General features: G+C 41.8%; 1 protein-coding gene across 2 annotated transcripts in view; it reads left to right on the forward strand.

Annotated features, from left to right (window-relative positions):
• The first annotated feature begins 226 nt into the window (after positions 1 to 226).
• LOC100701828 (zinc finger E-box-binding homeobox 1) overlaps positions 227 to 21,524 on the forward strand; it is a 71,212-nt gene continuing 49,914 nt past the window's right edge. Inside the window, exon 1 of one of the 2 annotated variants that reach the window (XM_003447485.5) lies at positions 227 to 607. In XM_003447485.5, the coding sequence (XP_003447533.1) occupies positions 550 to 607 (58 nt within the window). In that variant the 5' untranslated portion in view covers positions 227 to 549. Of the gene's footprint in view, positions 608 to 1,874; positions 2,173 to 21,524 lie in introns of those variants that run through there. The other variant, XM_005476772.4, reaches the window with a different exon arrangement.

The raw sequence follows: 21,524 nt of genomic DNA on the forward strand, positions 1-21,524 counted from the left end.
AATTTGCCACTTTGGTGATAAAGTGTGAAAACTGAAACCTTGAAACTGACTTCTTAATTAATTAATTAGTACATGGATATGACTTGTATGTTTCCCAGTGTTCCTCCCCTTCTTATCAGTGACTTATTGACCCCCCCCCTCCCCCCTTAGCTCTTCTGTGTCGCCACGCTACTTTTCCACCTGCAGAGAAACACCTTACTGCTACACTTTTCAATTTTCCACTCAGCAGTCAGGTGGGTGACACAGCCAGCGTGCGAGCAGGACCCACTCTGACACAGCAGCAGTGTTAGCAGCAGCAGCAGCTGAGCTCCCAGCTCGCCCATGTGCGGCCAGTAGGAGGGGCCATGTGCTGAGGTGTTTGAGAAGGTGATGCCGTAAAAGCGGGCAGTCTGTCGCAAACCAGGTGTTTCTGCGAGGAAGAAGGTGATGTCGTAAAGTGGATGGGAGGGGTGAGGAAGAGAGGAGGTGGGGGAGGCGGGAGAGACAGGAGGAGGAGGAGGGAGGGAGGTGACTTGCGAGCCGCTGCGTTTCAGACTCAGCGAGAGGATCATGGCGGATGGCCCCAGGTGTAAGCGCAGAAAACAGGCGAACCCGAGGAGGAGCAGCGGTAAGTCCAAACTCCGCCGTAACCGCTGCTGGTCGAGTCAGGCGGGCTGTCGATGAGCTGTCCGCCTCTTCTGGGGACTTTTGGAAGTTAGTTGGAGCACATTTCAGGGAGTTTTGGTTCGTATTAGTGCGTTCATATCCCAGTGTGGTGGTGTACCGTTATACCTGGCTGGCTTCTCTCTCTCCGCCTAGCGGTGCATGGGGCAAACCCGACTGAGTGAACCGTTATCTGCCTGCTAGAATAACCCGAGGAGCGCTTTTAGACTTGTTTGCATTTTCCACTTTGCTCTTTGTTTTCTCCACTTTTTTTTTTTTTTGGTCAGTTTTGTAGCGACGGCAGCACTTGGCGGCAGGTTGCGGGGCTTTCGCATAACAACGTGGCCCGTTGAGCGCAGCTTGTAGTTGAGAGTGTGAGCTTTTAGGGCGAGGTTGTTGCGGTGTTAGTTAGTTTCATGCTAACTTGCTGCTTGCTCGGCCCCCCCTGACGGAGCTGGTGGTCGCTCCCCGTTGAAGATAACTTTACTTTATGGGTGTTGTTTTGACGGCCGGATGGTGGATCACGCTGTTGTGGTGGATTCATGGGATTTATTTATTTATTTATTTATTTATTTTTGCTGCTCCGGTGATGGCAAAGCCATGGGATGTTTATTTCAAGTCCACTTTACCCCTCCCTGCTCCAACTGCAAGTACACATGCTGTCTTACTTAAGGTAAGCGTGTATATTGTATTGTTTACTCTGCAGAAGTAGGTAGGTTTCGCGAGTTTATCTTCACGCGTGCATGCATTTTGTCTCCGTTTGAACCAGCGTACCTTTATTAATTTAGCATTTTCTCCTTATTCGGCTTGCTTTTGCTCGATTCCCCCGCAGATTGTTTCAATTACACGTTTTCGACTTTTGCATCTTTTACTGGTAAATTCGGGTTTGTTTACACGCCACAATACTGAAAATATATATTGTTTTTGCTGCTTTTTAGGTATTAACAGAAAATAATACGTAATTACCGGTTAGCTGCTTAGTGGTGTTTATATAGGATCGCGGGGATTTATCTCACATATCTCATTATGAAAACGATCTCATTCTTGTTACGAAGTAAAGAAAGTGTAAATAGAGTTTGGCTCCAAAGGGCTGTCTAAATTTAACGTTATTACACCCACCTACATCCGGACTCCCTCATTGGCCAGTTCCTTACCTGTACTCTCCCCCTCTTTCGTTGCATCCACCAATAAAAAAAGTAAACCCATAAATATATATATTTTTGGATACCGTTATGAGGCATGGTGTGTGTGTGAGCCGAGGGGCTGGAAAGCACCTTTTTTTCCCCCTCCTGCTGACGACACGACGGTGACTCTGTGCGTCTACATAGGAGCCATCATCATCATCATCACCATCATCATCATCATGTTTACCTGAACGCGGATAACGGGGCTGACCAATGGCCTATAAATAAACACAAATAACACCTGCGGCTCTCGACCGTTCACGGAACAGGATCTGCTCGCCGTTTCCTAAAAGCTCTGCGTGTCGTGAGGAGCCAGAAAAACCGCTCCAAATGTCAACTTGTGCAGGTAGACGTGATTATTTAAATATTTATTTCTGGTACTTCTCACCGTGTGCACCATGCCAGCTTCGCATGGTTGCTCGTCTCCCCTTTTTTAAACAACCCCTCTTTATTCTCGCGGGATTTATGTCATCGACACGTTTTTCTGACCCACTTGAACATGATTTATCCCTTTTATGTATTTTTGTGGGACTGGGTGCCTCGTTTGTTCGAGTGCACCCCACAGCTCTTCGTGTGTGTGCGTGTGTGTCTGCTCTGGAAAATGAGCGGCGCATAAGGTGGCTATTCTTCCCCTATTCCTCACCATGTGCGATAACAGTGTTTATTATGTGGCTCACCGTCAAACCTCCCGTGTCCATCCATTGTGCTGATACTTCGTTATACAATTTCCCGAGCACTGTGCGGAAGGGAATGGCGGTCAGTACCATTACTGCAGTGAAGGCGGGGTTGCTGCTTTTTTTCTGGACCGGAGACAGCCAGGTACGCAAGGTGATGCAACACCTATAAAGGTGTATTTTCACCGATTTTCTCGTGGCGATCTCGGCGTTTAAGCCACAGTTTCTTGATGGGAATGCTTCTTAGCGCCTCATTTCTGTACATCCTCTAAAATTTGAGGTGAAACGAGCCTGTAACGGGAAAGGAGCGCATCCCGGTCCGTATAATGGGGCGCACAATCAAGATGGCAAAAGGTGTTGTGATTCAGTGCGCAGCGCTTTCATGTGCTGCAGGTGAAACCCATCCGCCTTCTGCCTTTCGGTTCGTTTCCACCCTTCCTCTTTACACGTGCGTGTTTTCTTTCTCGTTTCCTGTTACCTTTTGATCCAGGTGACACACACAGTGTTTATCCTGAGCCACCTCTTCGATTTTTAAAAGAGCTGATGTACCAAATATTAGCTTGTGCTAATGTACCATGACCTCCAAGCAGTCGTCGTCACCGTGATGTGGCAACCAGCTGCTGATTTAATCAACTAAAGTCCCTCAAAAGCTTCTTTCTTTACCACGTTAAAATGCTCACATTACCTGATACTCATATAAATGGAACCTTTATAATTAAATAAAGCTGGATTACCTCCTCATCCTTGCCCTTGCAGGTGATAACTCAGGTTGCTTAGGTAATTTTAGATAGATTTCACCTTTTAGATTTTAATAGTTTTTCTCATTAAGGAGGAAGACATCTTAATTAGGTATATGCAGATTCATTTTGTGATTGAATGCTTGTATATTTTCCCTTTAAACTATCACATATTTACCAGCGATGCTTATTATAATTTCACTAACCCCAAGATAACATTTTCAAGTTGCTGACTGTGTAGGATTGCAGTGGTTTATGTTTTTCATAGTTGTGAACATCTCAGAAATATATGTGGCATTCTACAGTTATTGCATCACGTAAGAATGAAAACAGAAGCACGTTTTTGATCGATCAGGTATGTATGTACAGGTTTTTGAGGAAGCAAGGAGATGATGCACCCGTCAGATTCTGTCTGGTGTAGGGATGAATATCCCTTAGATTTCACCTGTATTTATTCGATTGATTGGGTTCTGATTGCTTTATTAAGTCCTGTTCTACTTTAAGTTTAGGAGGACAAGTAGATTTTTAGCATCTGTGCAACTGCTTTGTTATCTCTTAGTCTGATTCTAGTGCAGAAACAGAGTAGGACAGAGCATTGTGTGTGACTCAGGTGTACCAAAGCTCCACTGCCACAAGTTTGATGTCACTGTTTTGCAATACACAACTGCCAGAAAAGCAGTAAGCTGTAAGTTTGTGTGTGTTTCTGACACATTGAACAATATGCTACCACCTTTCAATCACATCACTAGTCTGTTCACTTTTTTAAACGCTGTAGATCAGCAAATGCTTATAAATAATAAGTATCTGTCAATTTTTGGTAAAGCATAAAGTCTCCATACTACTGCAGCCCTATTGCTGTGCTCCACAAACAGTAGAAAGAGTACCTATATTAAGCTTAAAAAGCAAAAGCAGTAGTTTCAGATGCTGTTTACTTTTTATTAATAATATTACCTAATCAACTAATAGAATATGAGAATGATTCTTCAATTAATTTTCTGTCAGTAGAACAATCAGGTAATTGTTTATAGCTCTGCTCCTAACAACTCACATTTCCCTGGGTCTTGTCTGCCTTGTTCCCTTTAATTAAGTTTTTATAATGATTCATAACACATTTTACAGTTACACGTTAGAAGAATGACTGAAACCACTGATAGCTGTATTGTACATTATTAGCCTAATATCTGCTTTGTTTATGTTTTAAGGGCCCATTTATGCCTTCATTTGTCTTCCTCTTGCTCGAAATCTCCAGTTTGATTTTTTGCATTTCTTTACTTTGTACAATTAGGTTTTACTGAACCAGAGCGCTTAACAAAAACATTAGCAGATCATTATCAGACGGAGCAGGTAATCTGTCACTGATAGAAGTCAAGTTGGCGATGATAGCGATCTGCTTCCAGACCTTGTAATTTAAGCTAATCATTGACTGCGCTCTTTGCTGCAGTGCCTCCTCTGGAGCTAGTTAGGAACCAAAAGATAAAGAAAGTACATAATTTGATTTGTCTTTGGCTCATATTATTTATGTATGAGCAGCACCGAATGTCAGGTTTAACATCTTCATGTCTGGTTTTTGTCACTTTCTGGAGTTTTGCCTTCATCCATTAATAACAAGCCACATGGCAGTTTGCTTGAAAGAGCACTGGGTCTCATTTCCACTTGTCTCTGTGCTGTGATATTGTGCCACCCAACTTCAAATAGCATTGTTCTCGCCTATCTAAACAAACTAAACCCAACCTGTCTGGTTTTAATGATAGCTGGCAGAGAGCTGGCCTTCCTCTGGCTCTCAACATAAATGATTTTCCACCAGGCATCAGAAACTGTGAACACGTCGATGTAAAAGCCAAGCAAAGACCTCCAGTAACCCTAATTTTTTTCCAAAATGAAGTTAATCTGTGCATTTAGTGCACATAAAACAAATATTCTATTTTTTAAGTATATAATACAGACGTCCTGCAGCAAAAAGAGCTCAAGCTAAAGTGTGAAGTTGTTTTTGCCATGCTAAGTGTCTGCAGTACAACTGTAAATGGCAGGTGTGTGCCCTCCATGTGCCCTGCCTGTTGCTGCCGCTGCTTTGGTCACGGCTTCGTCATCCAGCGCCTTTAAAGTGCTGCACTCTCAGCTGGGCTGTAATCTAACACTGCAATTTAGGGACTACAGGAATGCAGCCTGGTGTTAACATACCTTGACAGGATAAACACAGCGGCCTACTCCCAGGCTTGGACCACTCATACTGTACGTAAAAGCGAGCCAGGACTCTGCCGTCACCACCGTCTGTACTCTGGAAGTGAGAGTTGTTCTTGGAGTGATTGCTGATGGGGTTGTTTTTGTTTAGGTTGCCATTTTGATTTCAGCTGTACCTCTAGAATTGATGTTGTGCTAATGCAAATATTCTTAGTAATAATCAATATTTAACTGGCAGATGTGCATTTGGACAAATTACATGGAGCATTGCCAGTAGAATCAATGCTGCTGCAGTGACAGGCAGCTTTCAGTGACTCTTCTCAGTGACTGCTCTTTAATATCAGGTCAACAAAACAGACATTTCTTGGTGTGAATCAGTGAATGCTGGGCCTCTTTGATCAGGCTGCTGTTGTTTGATTTGTGGATTAATGGCATTTTCCTTCTCCCTTGTATTTATGAGCACTCCTCTCTAGTTGCAGTATTGCACTGTTAATGTCTTGCATGTTGTACCACCAAGCTTCACCTGATTGTGTAAAGACCGTAGCTTCTATTTAATTGAGCTTATTATCTCAAATCACTGCTTGATATTTCACTGTGCAGGACTGTATTTTTGGTGCAAAGCAACACAGAAAAGCTGCACACACACTTTTGTTACGGGAAGATGGGTTGCATATAAAAGCGGCAGCCTGTTTAATAGGCCTCTTTTATCTTTATGTCTGAACTATATTCTTGAGGTCACCCTCAGGTGCTCCAGTTGCAGCTGTCTTTCACACAGTCCCACAGAGTCATGTGAGGCCTCAGAGGTAATGCTGAACATTTATTTGCATGCTAACACTGGCTGGGTTCACCCTGTTATACTCATTAGATTAGCTGGGTATCAAATGATTGACGTTATAATGGCTTATAATTGCATTTAGCAAATGGAATTACACAAAATCCAAGTTGTTTTTGTAATGCTACCCTGTATTTTTATCTGGACATGCTCTAGCCAAAGCAGTTGTTGCATGTAAGGCTATTATGTTTAATGTTACTTGAGCGTTATGTGAACACTTATTCGCACAGCCGCCTCTGCTATTTGTGAGGTAGATGAGCGCTTCAGAGGGAAGTGGTCTGACTGGTATTAGAAGTGGTTGTGGTCAACATTAGCTGTTAATTGATCTATGGCCAGTGATCATTGAAGTTACTTTTGCCTTGTGCTAAAAAGCCTGAAGCTGTGTGTGTGTGTTTCCTTTGCACAAATGGGCCTGTGGAATGACAAAGCACTACAGGATGTCTTTAGCCGCTCAGCATTAGCCCCTCCCCGTCGCTTTTTATGGTCCGGAGGGGGAGGTGCATCAGGGCTAACTGATGCTGCTGCTGTGACTAATTGAGCTCTGTGTGTGTGTGCATTGTGTATTGTGGGGATGTTAGCATCAAGGTGGGAAGCTGCTACTTTCCTCCAGGCTTTGCATGACAACACAGACTTGCTTGTTTGGATTTACATGCATTAACAAAGTGCCTGTGAGGGAACATCAGCGGTTCCCGTTGAATGCTGTTGCTTCAATTAGATGACGTGTGCTGATAAAGGCACCTTGACAGATCAGGCGCGGAAAGTGAAGGCAGCTGACTCAATGTAGCCTAATCGAGACGTATGCATTAGATTTGAATGACTGTTTAAGCTTTTAAGCTTTCTGAATTGTACAGTGTTTCCGTAGTGCTAGCTTTAAATCAGATAAAAGAGTCAGACAGTTTATTAAGTTGAAGTTTATACGGTTTATCTGTTGGTAACATCAAAGTTAAATATGAATACGTAGATGAGTTTATCACAGTCAGCAGGAGGAAACACAAATCACATCATGAAGGACATCGGGAGTAAAAGCCGCCAAATCATGTGGGGTTACCATCTTTGGTGAACCTTTCTGAACAAGAGAGCTGCTGAACGTAGCTTTTTCTTTGAATCGGTAAATAAAAAACAATCAAACAAAGAAAAAGTAACACAGTCAGGTATTTGATAGCTATACTGTCAGTTTGCTTCATTTCAAGTCACTGTTACAGTTATTGTGTTGGTTGAATTCACATTTTATGCACATTTAAAAGCTGATCAGATACTATATTTTAATGAATGGCCCAAACAGAGAAAGTATTAGAAAGCTGATAGTTTTGAATGCTGTCTCCGTGATCCGGTTAATAAAACATGAGTCCTTTTTGATAGACATCCAGCAGTGACTCATGTGCTCCACTTAGATTTGTAAAGTCAACACGGAAATCTGTTGAAGTAGTGCACCATAGCAGCGTCTCCACCTTTCAGCGGACGTTATTACCTCATCCGCTACATTTGTGTGTGACCAACATAAGAAACATTTTCTTTTGTAGCAGCTTCTTTTGATGCGTTGCATTCATGTTGCCTTACTGTACATGTGTGAAGGCTCTGAGGTAAACCAAATATAGCAGCAACAATCACAATCAACTTATTAGCTGTGGTGACTTGACAGATGACTAAAAACATGACCCAGCCCAGCCGTGCCTGTTGTCATGCAGGTGTGAGCGCTTTGCCCCTGCAGCTCGTGAACACTCAACGTGAGACTTATTTTTAGTCAAGGTGAAAAGGAAATGGTGCGGCGCCCTCTGATTTGACATGAAACTGAGACCAACTAATTGTGTCATTCAGGCTGCAAAGAGCAGAGGTGTCTAAATAAATATTTTTTAAAAAAAAGATGCAGGCAAATTCTGTGTCCTTCACGGCGAGGTCAGAGGTCAGTGGAGCAGCCCTCAAGCTGTGTTACAGCAGAAGGTACAGTACAAGAGGCCGTATGCTGAGAGAAACTGCGCGGCAGTGACCAGAATGAGGATGCTCAGAGTTTCGGTGTTAATTTCTTTCTGTTCTGCATGAAGATTACAAGGAAGTAGTCAAAGAAAAGGCTGTGAAAACTAAACTGTGCCTGTTTACTGTATTAATGTCATTTTGAAAGAGCTCACTTCAAAATGTGATGACGTCTTTGTCCATTAAAACATGTTGTTTTGTACGTGTCCGTCATCAGTGCCTCGGCGTTTCTGCATTAGCACTAAATACTACCTTTGTTCTGTTAGCTGCTACTGTAAAAGCTGCATTTACTTTAGCTGATTCTATATTCCTTTCAGTCATTCTATGCTTCATGCTGCTGAAATCTTACCTCAAAATCCTCTCTGAGAAACAGTATTGATGATAATGTGTTGAGGAGGCTTTTATATTGAGACATTTTGAAAAAGCAAGAGTGTAGTCATTATTCTTCCCGGATGATTGAAAACAAAATGTTTTGAGAGGCACCAGAAAGCTCATTTTCTGCCGTGTCATATTAAAATAAGATTATAGTTAGGCCAAATCCTTCTGACTTTACAGCGCCGTTAAAAATCGATGTTTTGAAGACAAAGTTTGCTCTCTGCCACCTACGCTCTAAACAAAGCCAAATGTGGAACCAGAACTGAAAATTACCTCCAGCGCCACCAGTGCATAAAATCTCGGAGGAACTGCCAAACTTCTTACAGGTGGTCTAACCCGTTTTCACAATTAACACGCTTTGCTGTTGCCTTTTTTTCGTTCCCTTTCTGCCACCTGAATATTCATGCATTGAGAGGTTCCCCTAGCAGCTAAGACTTTAATCTGTACGGTGGGAGGGAGGCTGATCTGTGAAAGACACCTTGCCTTCTGCTGCTGCTGACCACCGCCTTAAAATAATGCATACGTGTTCATTTATAAGAGCGCTTTAATGCACTCAGATATTTAATGCATTAACTCTTTTGTGAGATTTTGTGGGTTATGTTTGTGTGTGTGTGCGTGCAGGCAAGTGTGTTCAAAAGAAAGAGTCCCATTCAAAGTCCTGTGCGAGTGGGAGAGGGGGAGCACTCGTTTCGCACTCAGCCAGTGGGAAACTCCTCTCCTTCTCCTTTGGCGGTGGTACAATTTGCATACCCTGCCATCCTCCATTCTCTTTTCTTCTTCTGCCGCCGGAAAAGGAGAACAGAGGAAATCAATGAACGCCGCCTCCAGGCAAAGCGCCGATCCGCAGCCGAGGGCGCCGTACAGTAGAGACTAAGCTGATTTGTAATTTTTGCGTGTGCTGGTCACTGAAGTGGAGCGCCACCTGCCTGTGATAGGCTATACAAGCGGGTATAGCCTATCACAGGCAGTTTAAAATTGGGACACTTCTCAAAGGTAAACCAAAAAGCGACAGGTGTGGGGAGGCTGGTACAAAAAAATGCACGCAGAGCTGAGAGCAGAGTAAAAGTGGAAAGATGAAATTAATAAACTAAAGTGCAGTAAAGTGCACAGCAGTGGAATCATTAAAAAAATAAAACCTAAGTTCACTTCTGACCTCCACATTTGACACAATACAGAACTAAAGAGTTTTTCTTCTCCTACTACCACTGAGTCATAGCAGCAAGCTGAGCTGTAGTGACTGTTTGAGTAATGAGCTGGTCAGCTGACTAAACATTAGACGTACACCAATGAATCAGGTTTTGTAATGCCAGATTTGCATTATGCATCTCCTCTCCAGAAGTGGAAAAAATACATATTCTGCAAAATAAACTACTTTAAAGTTTTCAGTTCTGTCTGACAGTAACCTTTCAGACACCGTATTCTTTAGTTCTTGCGTCTGAAATGTGCTTCCCTTTGTGTTTCTTTGCTTATTTGAGAGCAAATTTGAGTATTTTTTTTTTACTTTCTGTCTGACGTCACTGTGATTAATTACATTTATGTTTTCATTCTTCATAGTAAGCCACTTCCACCCAAACCAAAAAAAGAAAACACTATAAAAAAAACAACTGTAGGAGTAGGAGGGCGACGTCCTGGCAGCGCCTCTGGTCTCAGGAGACATAAATCAAGAGCAGTGGACAGGTGGGTTAGGAAGGGCCTGACTCATTAAAGACACTCCTGAGACTCAGAGGAGTGTCCCAGCAGTCCTACCTGACCTGCTGCTGGGACTGGAAGAAAGATTGAAGAAGAGATTGGAGGCACAGCTGAGCAATTTATTCTCACCTTTCACACTGCTGCTTGATTTTTATTTGAGATTGTTTTGTCTTTAAAAGGAACACCGTGGGAGTCATATTTGTATACTGTATTCTGTAGCTGTTAGTATACCTGGATGTTCTGTACTCATCTCGCTGACTGATAACACAAATCCCCGGTGTAGATGATGACTGATCTTTTTGAAATGTTTTACTTAACTTTTCAAATCTTAGAAATATTGGCCCAAGTCTCCTGTGTTGACTCATACTTTTGAGTCTTCTTGTAGAAATGGGTGTTTTTAGGTTTATTGATATAACACGTCTGCTCGATCAACAGGAAGTTAACTGGAAACTAAAACACTCATATTTGTTTTCTTTTTGTAACAAAAATGCATTTGACAGTTTAGACTTCTCAAATCCAGAATGAAAATGTCTCTTTTTGTGTCATTTAAACTGAAAAGGCTTTGGTTTTGATCTGTTGTTGGGACAAAAGAAGTTGCTCGCAGGACACATCTTTCATTGGTTCTGTTGCCTGTAGTTTTTGTGGTTAAGCTACTCTTTATTGTGAGGTTCACTCCCTTCCTTTACTTGCCACATAGGAGGGATGGAAGCTGAATAAGTTGGGAGAGAACAGAGGATTTGATTAGAGATGTGGATTGTGAACTCTGTCTCTCATCTGTTCCGTATCCCGTGGGCTTGATTTGCTGTCCGTGGAGCCAGCAGGATGATGTATGAAGCTTGTGAAAGTGAACACCAGAAGGAAAAAAGTAGAGAAGGTGGAACGCACCTCGCTTGCACACACGATCTGAAAGTCTATTCAAATCTATTAAACTGTCATTGTAGATTTAGATTAGTTTGTTGATGCAGGAGAACATTAAGCGCCGTTCTTTTTAAATTATGCAAGCAAATTCACAGTCGAGAGAAAGAGAGAGCTGGAGTGGCTGAAAGAAAGGGAGTGTTGTTATTGAATTACAGGTGATGGCTGCTAATTGGGCCCTCCAGAGATTGTGTGTGTGTCTATGTGTGAGGCTCTAGGGATGGAGGGTTGATGAAGCTGTTAGGGTAAAGTGCGGGGCCCCTGTGTGCTCCCTGAATGCTGTGCTTTAGAGTCTGTCCCGTCCCTGCGGAGGAGTGCTAATGGAGGCCACACAGCTCTCATGAATTACTCCCAGACTGGAAGGATGAAGGGCCGATGGAGCCGGAGGTGACGCTGCCGTAATTGAGGTGGCTTGCTGCGTGAGAAGATCGCACGGGTTTTGATGAGCTGTAGGCAAGAAGCAACACGTTTGTACCAAAGCTGTGACAATAACCACATTAGCACTCCACAGTGGTTCTTGGCAGGGTGTCAGCAGTATCTGAAAGTCATACTCTGCAAGCATTTTATTTGAATATGTGTTTTTGCTGCTGTTATTGAATCACGCCATGATAGCGACTCAGCCTATGGCGACTCTGTGACAGTGTTTTGCACAGATTTGGATTCTATTCGTGGCAGTAGCAGTGTTTGTGTCTTAATCTCCAAGTGCTTTGTGACAAATATAATTGAGGAATATAATGAGCTTCCTCTCGTCACGCAGGCACACTGTAATTCCACACTCTTGGACTGCAGCTGCTATGTTTTTTGTGCTACTTTGAAGCCTTGGTGAGCTTGGTGTGGTATCACGTGAAGCAGCTAGCCACCTCCAGCAGTTTCTGGTAAGAGCGACCCTTCCTTGGCTCTTCGGAGCAAAAGAAGAACTGTCATCTCCAGGTGTAGTCTAAAACTGGAATTCATCTGGAGGAGGAGACTAATTCATATCGAGGATGAAAATAAAAGCAAGGGGATTTTCCACTAGCATACCGATTGTGGTAGTCATCGTTTTAACGGACTGATGAAAAAATTTAAAAAATGCAAAAATGAGTCATCGAATGGTTGATAAATGTGCAAAATATTTCCTGGTTCGACCTTCTGGAATAGAAGTGAGGAAAAATACTTTCAAATATACATATTTAGGTTTAGGATTGAAGGTTGTCACCAAAGACACTTTTTAACATTAAGGGGCTTTTTTGATCAGCTTAAAGAGTAGTAACTCTCTCCAGATGCAATCAGTTAAATTCAATTCAATTTATTTATATAGCGCTAAATCACAAGAACATTTGTGTCAAGGCGCTTTATATTGTAAGGTAAGGATCCTAATTTTGCAGTGATTGGACCCTTCAGGAGCAGAAATGAGCGCTACAGGAATGAACAGAGAATAAACATGGACAAGAAAAAAAAAGCCATGAATATCTTCGTGTAGCAGCCATGCTTGATGAGGACATTTGGCGATAGTAGTTTTTAATCAAACGGTGCTTATAGTGTGATTTTTTTGTCCCTCATTTTCCAAGATCCGGGCAGCAGCAGCTGAAATGTTTTGTATTTCATATCCTTGTGTAGATGTAGAGCTGAAACAATTTGTTCATCAGTTGATTAACATGGAGCATATTCAGCTGCTCAGCTGTAAGGCTTTTCTTTGTTTCACAGCATAGTAATTTTTGACATTTTATTGATCAAATTGATTCAGAAATTCAGCAGCAGCTGTTGTCTAGTTTCATGGTTGAATATTAATTCATAAAAAACTACAGGTCATTGGAGTAAAACTTCCTGTTTTTACTGCTTTTATTCTTTTCTGGATTTATGTTTATTTCCCGTTCGCTTTGTTGTTTTGGAGAGCATTCAGGATATATAGGACACACAGTCTTCTCTGTTGCCGCTGAGAACGCCGCTGTGCTTACGCACTTATATTTCTGTTGATCAAAGCAGTTTTGGTGTCAGTGTTGCTGTTGCAGCTTGATTGCTGAGGTGTCAGCTGTTGAGTTGACAAGAGGTGGAGAGTGGAGCAACGACAGTGCAGGCTTTCTCGTCTTTTTGTTTGCGTGTTTGTGTTGCTGTCTCTCCGTGGGATTTTGGCTTGCTTTGCATTCACATAAGAAGACATGTTTGAGAAGGCCACCTTCATCGGCTTTAGAGTCTATATGTACACTGTGTGTGTGTGTCTGTGTGCAAACATTAAAAAATAGCTTTGAAGATGGAAGCTGTTAGCCATAAACATACATGTAGGTGTGATTTTGTGGGGTGTTTGCTTATAAAAATGTGTCACTGTAGCAGGACCTCTGTGTCCTCCCAGTGTTTCCTCTCTAGTTTTGCTGCAGTGAATATTGGGCTCATTGCATAAAACTGTAGAGAGCCTAGGATCATTTTTGCAGAGGTGTCTCTTCTTAATGCTGAGGTAAGGTGCTGGGAAGCTGTAACCTTTACACCTGTTGAGATCACGTGTAATTTTCAGTCTGCGCTGTGAAGTATAAATATCAGATGTCAAACCACAAAAACAGTCAGAATAGGTTGCAGTTTATACGAATACTATTAATGTCTATCAAAAGTAACAGTTTTAGGTGGAAAATGAGGCGATATTTAGTTTTTGGATCAAGTTTGTAGACTATGAAAAACTTTTCTTTTTTTGCATTAAAATTATACGATTTTAAAATTAATATTAAAAATAGGCCATATTGCTTCAGATTAGCTGGTTTGGGTCTATATATATGTACAGTGTGTTTACTAATTCCAGCATTGTGACATTCGTCCAGTGAATGAGGTGGGAGGACTAATATTGTCAAGCAGTTGTGTGGGAAAGCAGTGCACCATTACAGGAATACTTGCCCCTGTAAAGCCTGAAGTATGAATGAATTACCAGAAAATTCACATTTTTTGAAACTACAGTGTTTATTGAACCTTCTGAATAAAAAAAAAAAGAAATATAATATCAATTTACATATGTGAGTTTTAACTTGTATTAATTTTTGCTACATCTGGCATCTGGCGATTGTAAAAGTAAGTAGTTTTACATCGCATTAATCCATTAAATATATTCCTATTGAAGTATCAGTAACAATCTTTCTTACTCTATCTTTTTCCAAATTGACAAAGATATTCTTGAAAAGTGGGCCACTGACTGACAGCAGCCATTTTGGATGGCTCAATAGAAGACCCTCTGGTGCATGAATTACTGATCCCTGGTGGATTATCTGTGCACTGCATGTGTCTGATTGTAGAAATCAGGTTTTTTAGGAAAAAAGAAAATCATGCAGATAAAAAATGTAGAGGTCTCAATAACTCACATATCAAGGTTGATTTGGTGTTACAGGATTCAAATGTATGTTCCCTTCTTGCTCCAGCAAAACCAGTATGTTGGGATGGCTCCACATCAGGGAGACTTTAGAGAGACTCTTCAGCTGTTAAGGGGAGAGAGGTTATTTCCCATTTCCAGCATGAAGAGCAAGTAACACAGCCTCTACCAGCCAGAGGACATCTGATCGTGGTTAACCTCTTTCATTCCAACCCTAAAAAAAGTGACAATAGGTAAATAATATACTTTAGTTAACTTGAGAGTTGTTTTGTTTAAGAAAATCATTTTAAAAATTCTCCCAAAGCCTGGCGAGCTGCTGGGCTGGGACAGAAACTGTGCTTTAAATGATGGGTTTTCACATACAGACTGTTACGGTAATATCAAACTGATGATAGAAACCAAGCAAAATAAGTCGACACTTCTGATTCCAGATTAGCTGCTGACTTTTAGAAACTCAGCCCCTCTAGTCAATGGGTAAAAAGTTTAATTTCCTGCTTTCATCATGTACGAAACTTAAGCACAAGTCTGTCTGAGCTGCAGTTTTCCTTTTTGGGTTAGAGGTACGAGAGATTTGGCACAGGTGCAGCTCAGAGGCTGCAGCTTTCACGTCTTGACTTGATTTCATCAACACTTTTTGTTTTTCCTCTCTAGTCTCATGCAGCAGCCATCTTAATGTGAGCTCAGAGGTACTTGGAGTTAATCTCACCAACCTTTAGTTAGTCTGCCTTCTCTAATTTGAAGAGGCAGAAAAGGCTTAAGAGAAACCCAAATACCACTTTTATAGGAAGCCATTATTAGTTTATTCTATTGAGCTTTGTTATCTTTACTATGCTTAAATATATTTATATATGTATTTTACTTTTACTCTGACAAAACAACAGTTTAGATGTGTCACTGTGTTCACTGATAAATGTTAAGTCAGTTTCTCAGGCATTAAAGATTGAGAAAATTATCAGCAGATTAATAAAAATTATTACTTTAACAACTCTTTTCATTTTTGGCTGGATGATGATTTGACTTGAAAAACGCTGCTCCATTGAAAAAGGGAAAACTGCTTTTGTGACTCTGCTTTCTCTCAGACTGAATCCATGTGAAGACATGTTTTTATTTGTGTACATAAAACCCGTCGAGCAACCGAGCACCTAAATGCATCCAAACAACAGCTAAAAACAAGCGGAAACAAGGAAACTGAAGGATTTGCTGCCAGTGAACGTGTATGTGTGCTTTTGTGTGTGCGTGTGTGTGTACCCTTCCCAGCATGGCAGGTGTGCCTAGGCTTCAGCGCCATTACAAGTCTCATAAATACCACCTGACACCGTTACAGCAGGCAGGCTTCGATATAAAACTCTCCTCCCGTGGCGTGCAGCCCTTCAGCACAATTATATTATACCACACTTCAGGGGAAGAAAGCTAGACTCCTGCCCAGTACCTCTTAACAGACTGAGCTGGTCTGAGTAAACATGCTTTCTCTCAAGTAGAGTCTTCAGACTTTTTTCCCCTCATTTAAGGCAGAAACCTGTTTCTTTAAAATGGCCTCATGAATTCATTAGACTTGACATTCTTTTTTTTGTTACTTTTGAAACAGGATGCTTCTCGAATTTGCAGTGTCCAGTGCCACACTTTCTTATTCTTAACTCCAACCCTGTCCAAAACGCATACTTTACTGCACACACTTCCAGAAGCACTGTGTGTAAATCCCATTCAGCCATGCTTAACAGAAAAATCAACACTGTGCAGGCCTAGGTGTTTGGAATTTTTAAATCTCTGAATCCATAAACTGTTATAGAAATTCAAGTACATTATCAGTCCGAAGGTGTTATAATTATAAATATTTGTCTGGCATTCGCTTTGCGCAGCTCCATCTCTGCACTGTTTGTCGCTCTGCTACCTCGCCTGGATGGCATTTCAGTCGAATGGCGTTCTGAATGCGCTTGACATTTTGTTAAACTGCGTTCGGAAGGTCCTGCCTGTCCCTGTGTTTTCCTTCCCCTCCTCCCTGTATTGTGCGACTGGGTAAACAGGCAGGCACACACACACGCACACACACGCAAACCTCACAGACTACCTATACATCTGGGGAGTTTGCTTTGTACGGCTGCAAGCTGAGGATTATGCCTTTGTCTTTACTGCCTACCACGCACGGAACAGCTTTGAGTTGTTTATTTTTGATGTTTTCCCTAAACACACCTGTAAAAGAAAAGTAGGGTAGCATCTCATTATGCTCTCCAAACAAAGCAGTATTTTCCACAGGCTATACAGGGAGGATCACTGCTCAGTCCTTCCTGTGTTCAGACATTAGGAGCTGCAAATCGTAGGCAGAACTAAGTTTTCAAGCACCAAATACGATTAATTGATCTGCTTGTGTGTACAATAATAGATCATCTAAGGCACTTGAAATGTTCTCAGACAGTGCTGTGAGAGCTGAGCCTTTCGAATTTACACTAAACACACACAATTGGAATCACTTTAATAAAGTACTTCCCATTCCATCTCCCTCCATCCGAGAGGTTCAGCTGAACTTGAAAAGCATATGGGTGTCGTTGCCTTGCTTGATTTTTCTAACACTCAAACATGAAGCTGTCCTCAGCAGTGCCAGCTTCTCTGGTGCCTGGGCACAGTCTCATCTCCCAGCTTGACGCGCCCCTCGCTGACAGCCGTTCAAAGAGAGCTAGCTAACCGTCCGGCATCCAGACGGCAGCGGCTGGTCTTCATTTAGTTTGGACAGAACTCCCATGCCAGGCGAGGCTACGTGCCAGATTGCTGCCTGCAGAGCTTGCAATGGCTGCTGCCAACTCCTGACATACAGTAGATGGGCGGTATTGTGCTAGCTGTGCCAAAAATACTGTGGGCTGATTAAGTAATATGATGTAAGATGGTGGGATGGTGTGAAGCAGCCTGCTGGATGTGAAAGATGGAGATATCGTTAGTAGGGAACGGATGATGGAGCTGGAGCTGCGTCCATTCTCCATCTGCGTTCTGATTATGAGATTAGGCTGCCGACTGGATACACCGACCCATTCACCAGGGCTTAATCTGTGAGTGTGCAATAACACAGATGGACTAGTACAATAGCTAAAGTGAAAATGCATTGCTAGATGATATTTATATTATATTTTACATTTAAAATGTTCAAATACAAATCTGCAAGAGTGGTTGTAGTTTGTAAAACACACATTTAAGTAAAGATCAAAACTGCTTTTTTTTTTTGCCAATGTACAGACGATTAACTTTACATTTAATCCCTGAGATATCTCATATAAAAATAATTGGTGCCGTCATCTGTTTGTCTGTCAGAGCAGCTGTGACTGCTGTTTACAGCACCATCTGCATACGTAGCAGAATAGTATCACTGTTGAAGTCGAGTAAACGTTTTCACGGTAGGCTGATAACTAGTTGGGGGAGTTCATAAAAAGTGAACTCAGCATTTTCCATTTGCAACAAACCCCTGAATTGGCCAGCTGCATGCTGATTAAGAATATCAGTAAATATATCAGGGGAAAAAAAGATTTGGATTACCCTCCAAATATCCAGTAACAGTTGAACAAAGAACCAGGAACAGTGCACATTAATCAACAGAACCGTAAAACTGCCTGTGTTAGCCAAATGCCTCATTTTCAACGCTTGTCCCCTGGCCAGATGTTAACCTAGCCATTTTAACAACCTCCTTATGTTACTCTACCCTTAAGGAACTGGTACGAAGCTAAACAAACTCATTTCTCATCGAGAAAACTGGCTGTGCGCTTATTCCAAAGCAAACATTTTGAGCGATGTTACCTTACCGTTGACCTTCGTTTGCCCAGACATCTGAGGGCAGCGGTGTGATCCAAGAATATTTTTGACATGACAGCAATAGCCATTTGTGCTTCGGCATGCTTACCCTGAATCTGAGGCCAGTCCCACACAATGACTGTCTCAGTGTTAATCTGGGCGCTTAGTTTAGCGTAGCTTAGCCTAGTGAAGCACAGCACGGATACAGAAATTGCTTGCGGCAATACACCCCTCTACCCTAAAGGCTAGCTCTCACAGAGACACAGCTAAACACACAGATGTCATGTTTTTTGCACATCATAGAGCTCAGATTTAGCTGATGCTAAGCAGCACTTTGTAACCAGCACAGTTCTCCGACCCATTTCCGAAGAAGTTTTGTGCCAGTGAGGGAGAGTGTGTGATTTGAATACTGAGCAGGTGAGAAGGAAAATGTTGGGAGAGTACAAGATGACCACAGCAGTGCAGTGGTACCTGCTGGGGCATAAATCAGGCTCACAGATATTATTATGGATAAGATGGAAGTGTTTTTCCTGGTAAAACTCAGTGACCAATGTAAGGCAAGGAAGGACATGAATTATGAAGGCAGGACTTTTCCAAGTGTACAGCCTAAAAGCAAGGTGAAGAAAAAAAAAGATTTATGGCTTAACTGTAAAATAAGATACTGAATATAAATACCTCATGATTCTTTTAGGCACCTGTGGTGAACACACAGTGGAGGAGAAAACTTTCCTGTGCGTTGCGATATCAGCTGTTCTACAAGCTCGTCAGCCAGTCAAGAATAGGTTTGGCAATATAAATGTTTGCATTGCAGCATCTTCATGAGAACAGATGCTGGAGTTTTATTGATCAATGGTATGATTAGCTGCATGCTTCAGCAGTAGCTGATTTGGCTATAGCTATAGGATATCCTTTGTCTTGCACCAGTAATACAATACCAAGGGCCTAATGGATATTAAATTTGTCCCTCTATAAATTGGAAATGAACCACAGCATGTCTTACAAAACGGAAGGCATGGATTTAAAAACAGGTCATTTTGCAGGTAACAGAGTCCTCCAGGTGGCACATGTTCAAGAAGCTGTCAACCGCAGTTTTTCCCATTATATTTAATGGTAATTATTACATTATAAATGTTTCTAATGCTGTGGCAGGCAAGGAGAAGAGCGCTATAGGCGATTGAAGACTTAATAGGTGAACCTTAATGACATTTTTAGTGCGATAACCCGCAGCAGTCTTAAAAGGAAAGGTCAGTGGAGACAGTATTAACATGTAAAGCAGAAACCAGCAGAAGTCAAGTGTTTTTCCATCCGTTGTGTTTTTACTTTCCAGCAGCCCTTTGTAGCTTTTCCAGACAGCTTCACATGAGGCCGTAGATGACGGGCGGCTTGATTGAGAGGATATTAACCTTGTTGCACCTACCAGAGACTGAACAACCCCCCACTCACAGGGTAGAGTGACAGGAAAGATGGAAGCAAAAGAAAGGGGGCTGGGCTTTCTGTTAAAGGGTATATGGAAGTACTGCACGGACAGTTTGAGGCACAATGAATTGCTCTTCTGGCACATGGAGGTTACAGGTCAGCAGCAGCTGCATAACTGCCTCTCAGCTGGAAGAAGAAGAGATTTTCCATCAAGGACACTTAAGCAGGTTGGCTGTTTGAGGGGTTAAACCAGCTGTTTGGGTTTCTCCTAACAACATATCTCCACTCACAGTCCAATTCCTGATGGCTGTGCAAACTGGCAGACAGTAAAGAGAGAGACAGAGCATGAAGAGAAAGCTGCAGGAGAAAACTTGTGTTTCCAAAGAGCTAGTGAAAGTATGAGCCAGTTATATTGTTGTAGCAATGCATGTGCATAACAGAGCTTCATGCTTAACAGGCATTATGTCCTTTTGTCGCGTTCCACATGCATTATTATCAGCATCAAATTCACATAAATGATTGTACAAAAGTACACAAAAAGAGTCATTTGTGATCACTGTGCATGCAGACCTGCCTGAAAGTATAAAGATGAATATCTCATGATCAGGGCCAAGGAACAGTAAATGATGCACGAGAATAGAAAAATATTTTAATGTGTGGCTGGCTTTGGATTTTTCTTCTTTTGTTTTGCGCAGGCAGAATTGCTCCATGCAAATTTTTTTTCCGTTTTCATTCTTCTCTTCAATCCCTGCTGAGTCACATGTAATAATTTTTGTTGTGTATTGAGTTGTTGTAGTTTAGTTTTCAGTTACAAATCATGTATACTATTATACAAGCTATTGATGGAGTCTTTCTCTTTTTGGAGTCTTTTGATTCAGTTTTATTGTCATGGAAACGAGGATTGAAATGTGATTAGCTGTCGAAAGTGACAGAAAAGTTTCACCTGACTTTACTGATATGAGACACGATTCATCACTCTATTGTTCTCAGGGTGAATCCAGAGGTTGAGAGTCAGACACAAAAATTTGAAAAACACCGTGGGGTGAAACTACTGGGTCAAACACTAATGCTGAGCCTCGAATACACAGCGATGACCTAGATTTACTCTCACCAGTATCTGTCACTCCAGCAGAACAACAGAGGCTCCTACGGGATCGCAAAAACAAAGGACAAGTCCAGAGTACCTTCAATTCTTTATGAAAGTCTGCTACACAGCTGCCGGTTTGTTGTGTGTTTTGCTGATCATAATGTGGCAGCTGTATGGAAGGGAAACTGTTGGATAGGCACATTTCATGAATCTGAGGCTGGAAAATAATAAAGTAGAGGACTTCCTCTGCATGTGCACCAGCATTACAGAAAGGTCCTATGACAAGTTAAGGTCATTCAGATACTCAAATCATTTCATTTCAGTGAATAAAGACTTTTATTTACAGTGTTTTGTCTTAGCAATAACCTAATGTTAGGAAGAGTATGTTACCTACAATACTGCTGGCCAAAAAACATTAAGAGAAAAGATCTTTATCCTCTGGGTGAGACCTCGGGATAAGAATCGTCCAGTGCACTGGAACAGCACGTGTCCAGGCTTATCAATTCCTTTTATCAATTCTGACATGTTTTTCTGGCACATTGGAAAACATGCAAGCCTCTGTTTTACTGTTTCTGCACTGTGCTCAGACTCAGAGGTAATGAAACAATTAAATCAGTGCCGAAACCTGTGTGGGCCTAATTCTTTACAAACACAAATTGATCAGGAATCGATTTGGGATTCGATAACGAATCTGGCCCTAGTTCCAAGTCAGATTAATTGCTAATGGCTTCTGGTTA

The sequence above is a fragment of the Oreochromis niloticus genome, linkage group LG18 (assembly GCF_001858045.2).
Source record: "Oreochromis niloticus isolate F11D_XX linkage group LG18, O_niloticus_UMD_NMBU, whole genome shotgun sequence".
In the NCBI taxonomy this organism is placed as follows: Eukaryota; Metazoa; Chordata; class Actinopteri; order Cichliformes; family Cichlidae; genus Oreochromis; species Oreochromis niloticus.